The 12337-nt window shown below is 53.4% G+C and overlaps 1 protein-coding gene across 2 annotated transcripts in view; it reads left to right on the top strand.

Moving 5' to 3' along the window:
• SLC4A1AP (solute carrier family 4 member 1 adaptor protein) overlaps nt 1–12337 on the top strand; it is an 80770-nt gene that overhangs the window by 44072 nt on the left and 24361 nt on the right. The window contains exons 10-13 of one of the 2 annotated variants that reach the window (XM_075339025.1): nt 1440–1659; nt 2301–2399; nt 3895–3980; nt 4068–4140. In XM_075339025.1, the coding sequence (XP_075195140.1) occupies nt 1440–1659; nt 2301–2399; nt 3895–3980; nt 4068–4140 (478 nt within the window). The remainder of the gene's footprint in view (nt 1–1439; nt 1660–2300; nt 2400–3894; nt 3981–4067; nt 4141–12337) is intronic. The other variant, XM_075339026.1, reaches the window with a different exon arrangement.

Below are 12337 nucleotides of genomic sequence, written 5' to 3' on the forward strand. Positions count from 1 at the left end.
GGGCAAGTCTCGGCGCTATCCGTCTTTTTTCAGAGGCGTTTGGCACGCCTTTCTAAGGTACGCACGTTCCTGCAGGGGGTTTGTCATATTGTACCCCCGTACAAGCGGCCGTTAGATCCATGGGATCTGAACAGGGTACTAGTTGCCCTCCAGAAGCCGCCCTTCGAGCCTCTGAGGGAGGTTTCACTTTCTAGACTATCACAGAAAGTGGCTTTTCTGGTAGCGGTCACGTCTCTTCGGAGAGTGTCTGAGCTAGCAGCACTATCATCCAAGGCTCCCTTCCTGGTCTTCCACCAGGACAAGGTTGTGCTGCGCCCCATTCAGGAGTTTCTCCCGAAGGTGGTATCCTCTTTTCATCTTAATCAGGATATCTCCTTGCCTTCCTTTTATCCGCATGCAGTTCATCGGTATGAGAAAGATTTACATTTGTTAGATCTGGTGAGAGCACTCAGAATCTACATTTCCCGCACGGCGCCCTTGCGCCGTTCGGATGCACTCTTTGTCCTTGTCGCTGGTCAGCGCAAAGGGTCGCAGGCTTCTAAGGCCACCCTGGCTCGATGGATCAAAGAACCAATTCTTGAAGCCTACCGTTCTGCTGGGCTTCAGGTTCCGTCAGGGCTGAAGGCCCATTCTACCAGAGCCGTGGATGCGTCCTGGGCATTACGACACCAGGCTACGGCTCAACAGGTGTGCCAGGCAGCTACCTGGTCGAGTCTGCACACTTTCACCAAACATTATCAGGTGCATACCTATGCTTCGGCGGACGCCAGCCTAGGTAGAAGAGTCCTGCAGGCGGCAGTTGCCTCCCCGTAGGGGAGGGCTGTCTTGCAGCTCTAACATGAGGTATTTCTTTACCCACCCAGGGACAGCTTTTGGACGTCCCAATCGTCTGGGTCTCCCAATGGAGCGCCGAAGAAGAAGGGAATTTTGTTACTTACCGTAAATTCCTTTTCTTCTAGCTCCTATTGGGAGACCCAGCACCCGCCCTGTTGTCCTTTGGGATTTTTGGTTGTTTTCGGGTACACATGTTGTTCATGTTGAATGGTTTTCAGTTCTACGATGTTACTCGGAGAGAATTTGTTTAAACCAGTTATTGGCTTTCCTCCTTCTTGCTTTTGCACTAAAACTGGTGAGCCAGTGATCCCACTGGGGGTGTATAGCCAGAAGGGGAGGGGCCTTACACTTTTTAGTGTAATTGCTTTGTGTGGCCTCCGGAGGCAGTGCTATACACCCAATCGTCTGGGTCTCCCAATAGGAGCTAGAAGAAAAGGAATTTACGGTAAGTAACAAAATTCCCTTCTTTCCTGTGCCATCTGACCCCCTATTATTCTTATCCATTGTTATTGAACTGGGGGACTACAAGTCCCAGCCAGCTCTGTACACTAGCTTTAGCAGTGACTAGGACCCTACAAATGTTTGAGAATACATTCTTGTTACAGAGGCTGCCCCCAAAACGGAGCGACCTTCCCCCCAGCCTGTTCACCATGAAAGGTGATGATGAGCCAGAAGAAGAGGAGGAGGAAGAAGACAACAGCATGGAGACCGCCAGCGACAGCATGGAGACCGCCAGCGACAGCCGCGCAGAGAGCCGACCGGTACAGAGCGACACTATGGAGCCAATCCCTGAGAACAGCGTCTGCCCCGCCCGGGGTAAGGGAGGTACTCCATGCTTCTGGGACTCTCCTAGCTTCCTGCACGACCTGTATATAAAATCACTGTCTGGGAATACTGCAGCGTTCTCACCATTTTCAGGATCTCTGCTTGCTTACATCCAGAGGCTGAAAAACCTGAACATTTCCCACAGCTGAGGGTCTGTTACACTGTTTCCAATCTAGACAATCCTCTGTGAGCAAAACCCTGTTCTGAGCTTTTCCGCTCCCAGATGATTGCTTGGCCTGGATGTAACTGTAACGGCCCCTCAGATGTGAGAAGTAATTTGCTTTTCCAGGTTTTCAGCCTGTGCGCAATGACGTGCTCCTCCAGTGACAGCAAGCAGAGATTTTAAAAATGGCTAGGAATTGAAATGCCAGGTCTACAAGGGCCAAGTTACAGAACCTACAGATCTAATATCAGGTATCAGTAACCAGTGGTACTCCAGCTGATGGGAATCCACAGCTCCGAGCCTACCTCATGGGCCTGGGGAGAGTTGTATCTTCACAGCAGCTGAAGTACCTCTGCTTGCTGACCCCAGACCTGTGTACTCCGTGCTGGGACTCGTCACATGTAGCAGAGGTAGTGCAGCCGCCGATGGTTTCCGGGAGGTAGATGAAATGTCACATGACCTGGTCTTGTGTTTGCAGTTACTGATGTGGAGGAGAAAATCCAAAGTGAAGAGCCAAAAAAAAGATCAGAGCCCCCCTCCGCCAGCCCGAGGACCCCGAAGAGCCGCAGTCCTCCAGGTAAGCAACGATACACACAACTCACATAAAATGTCACTCACGATGTGCAGAATACATAAAGTGAGAGTCCTGTAATCCGGCATCTGATAATCCAGAACTATATATATATATTACACACACACACACACAGTGAGAGTCCTGTAATCTGGCATCTGATAATCCAGAACTATATATATATATATATATATTACACACACAGTGAGAGTCCTGTAATCTGGCATCTGATAATCCAGAACTATATATATATATATATATATATATATATATATATATATATATATATATATATATATATATATTACACACACACACAGTGAGAGTCCTGTAATCTGATAATCCAGAACTATGTATATATATATATATATATATATATTACACACACACACATACACACACAGTGAGGATCCTGTAATCCGGTGCTTTATAATCCAGTGCAGAATATATATACTCTGATTCTGATAGTCCAGCAGAGAATATATACAGTGGAATTTTTATAATCCAGTGACTATTATACCCAGTGAAGATCCTGTAATCCGGTAGTTGATAATTCAGAATTATAGATATAGAGAGATACCGTATTTTTCGGATAAGACGCACTTTTCCTCCCAAAAATTTGGGAGGAAAATGAAGGGTGCGTCTTAAAATCCAAATATAGCCTTACCGGGGGGGCGCTGTCTGTGCGGTGACCGGGTGTGTGTGGGAGGCAGCTGGGTGCCTGTGGCTGCGTGCGGGAGGCAGCTGGGTGCTTGTTGGTACCGGCTGCCTCTCTGTGTGGGTGGGCGGGCGGCCTGCTGGCTGCCACTCTCTGCGTGCGGGCGGATGGCTGTGCGGCAGGTGTCTGTGTGTCCGCGGTCCCGGTTTTCAAGGATGCCCTTGGATGAGAGCGCCATCTGCTCATGCGCCGCTCCAGCCGCCAATCATTTGAACTGGGATCACGGCCTGCTCCGCCACTCACCCGCTGCTGACGCTGCGGACCGGCCCCTGCTGACGCTGCGGACCGGCCCCTGCTGACGCTGCGGACCGGCCCCTGCTGACGCTGCGGACCGGCCCCTGCTGACGCTGCGGACCGGCCCCTGCTGACGCTGCGGACCGGCCCCTGCTGACGCTGCGGACCGGCCCCTGCTGACGCTGCGGACCGGCCACGAAAAGGAGCACCCCCATCTGAGCCCCACAGGTCATTAGTATACCTAATGGTCAGGTTTTATTCGGGGTCTGTCAGAGGCATCAGGCCCAAGGTGCACCTTCATAGCATGCAGCCCCGGAGCCGCAGAAGGGGATTCTTTCGGTTTCATAGTGGAAAAACCTGGTGACTGGTTCCCTTTAACACTATGATAAAGACTTGGCTTGGAAGAATTGTGGTTTTTTTAAATATTTTTTCCGAAAATATTCTATATTTTTAGAGTGATCCCTGTAACCGTATCGTCAAAATATCTTAATGACCTCCAGAAATGACTGAGCTACTTTGTTTGGAACCATATTTCCTGTTTTTTTTTAGCCACCAAGACTGAAGATGAGGAAGAGGAGACGACAGGTCCGAAGGCCTCGGCCGCGAGACAGAAGCGGGTGCTCGGCCCGAGCCGGGTGAGTGACTCTCTATTGTCCCGGTGTCTGTATTCTGCAAGGCGAGAAGCAGAGGATAATGGTCCGGGAATGTCTCTGTCTCTGCAGCCCCCACCAGGAGCGCTCTCCTCCACCTACCCAGAGGACGACCCCGACTATTGTGTGTGGACCCCACCGACAGGTAACTACCACCTCTACATGGGGCTCAAAATATCTGAATTAACCCCTTCATGATATGGCTGTTATCAATATTTATTTATTTTTTTTTTCCTCCCGTTCTTCCAAGAGCCATAATAATAATAATAATAATAATTGTATTCATTTATATAGCGCTATTAATTCCGCAGCGCTTTACATACATTGGCATCACTGTCCCCATTGGGGCTCACAATCTAAATTCCCTATCTGTATGTCTTTGGAGTGTGGGAGGAAACCGTAGACCCCGGAGGAAACGCAAACACGGGGAGAACATACAAAGTCCTTGCAGATGGTGTCCTTGGTGGGAATTGAACCCAGGACCCCAGCGCTGCAAGACTGCAGTGCTAACCACTGAGCCCCCGCAAGACTGCAGTGCTAACCACTGAGCCCCCGCAAGACTGCAGTGCTAACCACTGAGCCCCCGCAAGACTGCAGTGCTAACCACTGAGCCCCCGCAAGACTGCAGTGCTAACCACTGAGCCCCCGCAAGACTGCAGTGCTAACCACTGAGCCCCCGCAAGACTGCAGTGCTAACCACTGAGCCCCCGCAAGACTGCAGTGCTAACCACTGAGCCCCCGCAAGACTGCAGTGCTAACCACTGAGCCCCCGCAAGACTGCAGTGCTAACCACTGAGCCACCGTGCCGCCCGTAACTTTTCTTTTAGCTCTACATCCATGTAACTGTCATATGAGGTTGGTTTTCTTCGGCGCTCCATTGGGAGACCCAGACGATTGGGGTGTATAGCACTGCCTCCGGAGGCCACACAAAGCAATTACACTAAAAAGTGTAAGGCCCCTCCCCTTCTGGCTATACACCCCCAGTGGGATCACTGGCTCACCAGTTTTCTACTTTGTGCGAAGGAGGTCAGACATCCACGCATAGCTCCACTGTTTGTAGTCAGCAGTAGCTGCTGGCTATATCGGATGGAAGAAAAGAGGGCCCATATGGGGCCCCCAGCATGCTCCCTTCTCACCCGCGGTGGTGCTTGTAAGGTTGAGGTACCTATTGCTGGTACAGAGGCTGGAGCCCACATGCTGTTTTCCTTCCACATCCCCTGGAGGGCTCTGTGGAAGTGGGATCTTGCCGGCCCCCAAGCCCTGAGGCCGGGCTCCATCCACAGACCCAGAGAACCTGCTGGATTTGGAGCGGGAGTGCCGTTCAGGGACAAGGCCCTGCAACTTTCAGGTACTCTGTGTCCCCGGCAGGCACGGACACTCTCAAGGCTTGCTGAGCATTATAGTGCGCCGGGGACAGTAGCGCTGTGCGCTGGGGTTAGGTCACTGCAGCTTTGCTGAGTGACGTTACATGTTGGGAACTACTGCGCCGACCGCTCCTGGAGCGGCGGCGCAGCTGCGACTTGTGGTGCGCCGGGGACTTTGCGCCGACCGCGCTTTTACGGCGGCGGCGCTTCTAACTTTAGCCCCCGGCTTCTGCGGCCTAGCGCCGCTTCGTTCCCGCCCCCACCCTGTCAATCAGGGTAGGGGAGAGACGCTGCTCAATTGGCAGCGCCGAGGGCTGGAGCTTTATTTACATGCTCCAGCCCTCTCACTAGGCACAGTGGGAAGCAGGCTTCCCGCTCTTCGTCTGTATACGCCCAGGGCCCGCCCCCCCTCTCCACAAGGACGCCGGCAGCCATTACACATGCAGTCTGGCTGGGGAAAGGCAGCAGGCTCTGGGAGACCCAGACTAAAGGGATTTCGGCGACCACACACCCGCTCCTAAGCGGGCGGTAAGCAGCACTTTAGTGCTGGCCCCACTAGTGCCTCAGTGTTATATTAGTGTACTTTCTTCGGCGCTCCATTGGGAGACCCAGACGATTGGGTGTATAGCTACTGCCTCCGGAGGCCACACAAAGCATTACACTAAAAAGTGTAAGGCCCCTCCCCTTCTGGCTATACACCCCCAGTGGGATCACTGGCTCACCAGTTTTCTGCTTTGTGCGAAGGAGGTCAGACATCCACGCATAGCTCCACTGTTTAGTCAGCAGTAGCTGCTGACTATATCGGATGGAAGAAAAGAGGGCCCATATGGGGCCCCCAGCATGCTCCCTTCTCACCCCGCTTGTGGTTTGTAAGGTTGAGGTACCTATTGCTGGTACGGCGGCTGGAGCCCACATGCTGTTTTCCTTCCACATCCCCCTGAGGGGCTCTGAGGAAGTGGGATCTTACCGGCCCCAAAGCCCTGAGGCCGGGCTCCATCCACAGACCCATTGAACCTGCTGGATACGGAGCTGGGTACCGTTCAGGGACATGGCCCTGCACCATTCAGGTACTCTGTGTCCCCGTACACACAGGCACAGCACACTCCAGACTTGCTGGGTGTGCTAGTGCGCCGGGGACAGTAAGGGGTTACAGTCACTGCAGCCTAGCTGAGTGACTTTATGTATGGGGAACTACCGCGCCGGACGCTCCGGGAGCGGCGGCGCGGCTGGGACTTGTAGTGCGCCGGGGACTTGGCGCCGACCGCGCTTTTACAATCCGGATACACCGGATGGTGACGCCATAAGGAATGATCCTATAGCGTCCATCAATGGAATGTTGGATCTTTCTCCCTCAGCGCCCCCAGCGGAGGAGTCAGCTTCACAACAGGAGAAGTCCCATTTCAGTAGCTCAAACGTATTTTGAGTTTTTTTCTGACCACGCTGACTTCAGAGAAGCAGTCCAGGAACACCACGCTTACCAGATAAGCGTTTTCTCCAAACGTATTAAGGATACACGTTATCCTTTTCCCCTGACGTGGTCAAGCGCTGGACCCAGGGTCCAAAGGTGGATTCTCCAATCTCCAGGCTTGCGGCTAGAGCTATAGTTGCAGTGGAGATGGGACTTCACTTAAAGATGCCAGACAGACTGTGGTTGAAATCTGTCTATGAGGCTATCGGCGGGTCGGTTGCTCCGGCATTTACAGCCGTATGGGCACCCTAAGCTTTTCAGCTGTTCTTGCACAGCTGGTCTTGAGCATATGTACATTTGTGCCGCAGGGGCGTCCGTAACCTCGCAATGTCTGCATTGCGACTTACCCTATTAATGCTGTCCTGGAAGGACAGTCGAGGTTTCGGTCCTTCCCAAGCTCGGGCAGGTCCCAATTGTCCTCGTCCAAAAGAGCTGAAAAGCCTCAGAGGGGCTCAGTTTCCGGGGGCTCAATCACGCCCAAGGAAGGCAGCCGGAGGAACCGCTACCAAGGCGGTCTCCTCATGACTCTCAGCTCTCTCATCTCTCCGCATCCGCGGTTGATGGCAGACTCGCTCGCCTTTGCGACATTTAGCTGCCACAGGTCACAGACCGGTGGGTGAGGGACAGTGTGCCCACGTGCACAGGACAGGGTTCTGTTCTCGTCCTCCGACTCGATTCTTCAGAACGTCCCCACCTCCCCACCGAGCCGATGCTCTTCTGCAGGCAGAAGGAGTGGTAATCCCTGTTCCTCTTCAGGAACAAGACACGGTTTTCCTCCAATCTGGTTGTGGTGCCAAAAAAGGATGGCTCTTCCCGTTCCGTTCTGGACCTAAAACTGCTCAACAAGCACGTGGAGGCCAGGCGGTTCCGGATGGAACCCTCCGCTCCGTCATTGCCTCAATGTCTCAAGGATATTTCCTAGCATCAATAGACATCAAAGATGCTTATCTCCACGTGCCGATTGCTACAGAGCACCAATGTTTTCTACGTTTCGTGATGGGAGACGACCATCTTCAGTTCGTAGCTCTGCCATTCGGTCTGGCGACAGACAGCCCCACGGGTGTTCACCAAGGTCATGGCGGCAGTGGTAGCAGTCTTGCACTCACAGGGACACTCTGTGATCCCTCCCTTGGACGATCTACTTGTCAAGGCACCCTCTCAAGAGGCATGCCAACTCAGCCTGAATGTTGCGCTGGAGACTCTCCAGACGTTCGGGTGGATCATCGACTTCTCAAAGTCAAACCTGTCACCGACCCAATCACTAACGTATCTTGGCATGGTGTTTCATACCCTCTCAGCGCTAGTGAAGCTTCCGCTGGACAAGCAGCGGTCACTACAGACTGGGGTGCAGACTCTCCTTCAAGGTCAGTCGCACTCCTTAAGACGCCTCATGCACTTCCTCGGGAAGTTGGTGGCGGCAATGGGACGGTTCCGTTTGCGCAGTTTCATCTGCGTCCTCTTATTAGGACATTCTCCGCCAATGGGACGGGAAGTCAACATCCCTGAACAGGAAAGTATCCTTTTCACAGAAGGACTCTCTGCAATGGTGGCCTCTTCCCACCTCATTATCACAGGGAAGATCCTTCCTACCACCGTCTTGGGCGGTAGTCACGACAGACGCGAGTCTGTCAGGGTGGGGAGCAGTTTTTCTCCACCACAGGGCTCAGGGTACGTGGACTCAGCAGGAGTCCACCCTTCAGATCCATGTTCTGGAAATCAGAGCAGTGTATCTTGCCCTACTAGCCTTCCAGCAGTGGCTGGAAGGAAAGCAGATCCGAATTCAGTCGGACAACTCCACAGCGGTGGCATACATCAATCACCAAGGAGGGACACGCAGTCGGCAAGCCTTCCAGGAAGTCCGGCGGATTCTGATGTGGGTGGAAGCCACGGCCTCCACCGTATCCGCAGTTCACATCCCCGGCGTAGAAAACTGGGAAGCAGACTTCCTCAGCCGCCAGGGCATGGACGCAGGGGAATGGTCCCTTCACCCGGACGTGTTTCAGGAAATCTGTAGCCGCTGGGGAAGGCCGGACGTCGACCTAATGGCGTCCAGGCACAACAACAAGGTCCCAACCTTCATAGCACGGTTTCGCGATCACAGAGCTCTGGCGGCAGACGCCTTAGTGCAAGATTGGTCGCAGTTCCGGCTCCCTTATGTGTTTCCACCTCTGGCACTCTTGCCCAGAGTGCTACGCAAGATCAGATCCGACTGCAGCCGCGTCATACTCGTCGCCCCAGACTGGCCAAGGAGGGCGTGGTATCCGGATCTGTGGCATCTCACGGTCAGCCAACCGTCGGCACTACCAGACCGACCAGACTTACTGTCCCAAGGGCCGTTTTTCCATCGGAATTCTGCGGCCTTGAACCTGACTGTGTGGCCATTGAGTCCTGGATCCTAGGGTCTTCAGGATTATCCCAAGGGGTCGTTGCCACCATGAGACAGGCTAGGAAGCCCACGTCCGCTAAGATCTACCACAGAACGTGGAGGATATTCTTATCCTGGTGCTCTGCTCAGGGAGTGTCTCCCTGGCCATTTGCATTGTTTACCTCTCTTTCTTTCCTGCAATCTGGGTTAGAAAAAGGTTTGTCGCTCGGCTCCCTTAAAGGGCAAGTCTCGGCGCTATCCGTCTTTTTTCAAAAGCGTCTAGCACGACTTCCTAGGGTGCGCACGTTCCTGCAGGGGGTTCGTCATATTGTACCCCCGTACAAGCGGCCGTTAGATCCATGGGATCTGAACAGGGTACTAGTTGCCCTCCAGAAGCCGCCCTTCGAGCCTCTGAGGGAGGTTTCACTTTCTAGACTATCACAGAAAGTGGCTTTTCTAGTAGCGATCACATCTCTTCGGAGAGTGTCTGAGCTAGCAGCGCTATCATGCAAGGCTCCCTTCCTGGTTTTCCACCAGGACAAGGTAGTGCTGCGCCCCATTCAGGAGTTTCTCCAGAAGGTGGTATCCTCTTTTCATCTTAATCAGGATATCTCTTTGCCTTCTTTTTGTCCTCATGCAGTTCATCGGTATGAGAAGAATTTACATTTGTTAGATCTGGTGAGAGCACTCAGAATCTACATTTCCCGCACGGCGCCCCTGCGCCGCTCCGATGCACTCTTTGTCCTTGTCGCTGGTAAGCGCAAAGGGTCGCAGGCTTCCAAGGCCACCCTGGCTCGATGGATCAAAGAACCAATTCTTGAAGCCTACCGTTCTGCTGGGCTTCCGGTTCCATCAGGGCTGAAGGCCCATTCTACCAGAGCCGTGGGTGCGTCCTGGGCATTGCGACACCAGGCTACGGCTCAACAGGTGTGCCAGGCAGCTACCTGGTCGAGTCTGCACACTTTCACCAAACATTATCAGGTGCATACCTATGCTTCGGCGGACGCCAGCCTAGGTAGAAGAGTCCTGCAGGCGGCAGTTGCCTCCCCGTAGGGGAGGGCTGTCTTCGCAGCTCTAACATAAGGTATTTCTTTACCCACCCAGGGACAGCTTTTGGATGTCCCAATCGTCTGGGTCTCCCAATGGAGCGCCGAAGAAGAAGGGAATTTTGTTACTTACCGTAAATTCCTTTTCTTCAGCGCTCTATTGGGAGACCCAGACGATTGGGGTATAGCTACTGCCTCCGGAGGCCACACAAAGCACTACACTAAAAAGTGCAAGGCCCCTCCCCTTCTGGCTATACCCCCCCGTGGTATCACGGGTTCTCCAGTTTTCAAGCTTTGTGCGAAGGAGGTCAGACATCCATGCATAGCTCCACAGATTTTAGTCAGCAGTAGCTGCTGACTATTTCGGATGGAAGAAAAGAGGGCCCATATAGGGCTCCCAGCATGCTCCCTTCTTACCCATTGATGGTGTTGTAAGGTTGAGGTACCTATTGCTGGTACGGAGGCTGGAGCCCACATGCTGCTTTCCTTCCACATCCCCCTGAGGGGCTCTGAGGAAGTGGGATCCTGCCGGCCTCAAAGCTCTGACGCCGGGCTCCATCCACAGACCCATTTGAACCTGCTGGATACGGAGCTGGAGTACCGTTCAGGGACATGGCCCTGCACCATTACAGGTACTCTGTGTCCCCGGACACACAGACACAGCACACTCCAGACTTGCTGGGTGTGCTAGTGCGCCGGGGACAGTAAAGGGTTACAGTCACTGCAGCTTTGCTGAGTGACTTTGTGTATTGGGAACTACCGCGCCGGACGCTCCGGGAGCGGCGGCGCGGCTGGGACTTGTAGTCCGCCGGGGACTGGGCGCCGACCGCGCTTTTACGGCGGCGGCGCTTATAAATCCAGTCCCCGGCTTCTGCGGCCTAGTGCCGCTTCGTTCCCGCCCCCTCCCTGTCACTCAGGGAAGGGGACAGGCGCTGAGCAATCAGCAGCGCCGAGGGCTGGAGCCTTTTTACATGCTCCAGCCCTCTCACTGCACACTGTCGGACGCCGGATTCCCGCTCTGACTTGGGGCACGCCCACGGCCCGCCCCTCCTCACACGAGCTGGGGAAGACGCCGGCAGCCATTACCGCAGTCCGAGCTCGGACTTTCGGCAACCAGGCAGGACTATGGCGTCCATACACCCGCTTATAGGCGGGCGGTAAGCGGCACACATAGTGCTGACCCCAATATATACTGCAGTGTGTACATGTGTATTTTAACTGCATAGGTCGCTATATGCCCGCTTGGAGAGCGACACATCAGCAGCAGGAAAGCAGGTGTGCTAAGGCACAGGCTTTCTATGCTGCTTGTATTGCACGTACTGAAGTGTTCATTTGTATTTATGCTTGTATGCTATACATTGCACTGTACAGTCGCTAGTTTTAGCTATATTCTCCTGGAATGGCTAGACTACAGCAGCTGAAAACCAAGGGTGCTGGGGCACAGGTTTTTTTCTATGCTGCTTGTATTGCATGGGCTGCAGTGTGCATTTGTACTTGTGCTTGTATGCTATACATTGCACTGTATGGTCACTCTTCTGGGCTATATTCCCCTAGATGACTAGTCTACAGCAGCAGAAGAGCAGAGGTGCCAGGGCACAGGCTTCTATGCTGCTTGTATTGCTTGTGCTGCAGTGTTCATTTGTACTTTATGCTTGTATGCTATACATTGCACTGTACGGTCACCATTCTTGGCTATATACTTCTAGATAGCTAGTCGGCAGCGGCAAAAAAGCAACACAGTTTTTCAGTGCTGTTTTTACTACATGGGATGCTATTCATGACACCGTCCCATTGTGTGCATGCTCCCCTGTAGCACTTCGTCTGCCGGGGTCTCTAGCACTTCGTCTGCCGGGGTCTCTACTAGTCGTGGCCTAAGAAACCACCTGTCAACCCTGTCCAAGGACAGGGACGGAGTTGCAGTTTCGACAGATATATTGTCATAAGATAGAGACTTGCAGTCCAGACAGGCCATGGGCAATCTTCCTGACCAACCTCATTTGGAACGGGGGGGTCCCAGGAGGACTCTCTGTATGATAAGGCAGCTCTCCAGGACTTTGATCCTGACATCGCTCTCAATCCGGATACACCGGATGGTAACG

This window comes from Anomaloglossus baeobatrachus, chromosome 3 (genome assembly GCF_048569485.1).
Source record: "Anomaloglossus baeobatrachus isolate aAnoBae1 chromosome 3, aAnoBae1.hap1, whole genome shotgun sequence".
NCBI lineage: Eukaryota > Metazoa > Chordata > Amphibia > Anura > Aromobatidae > Anomaloglossus > Anomaloglossus baeobatrachus.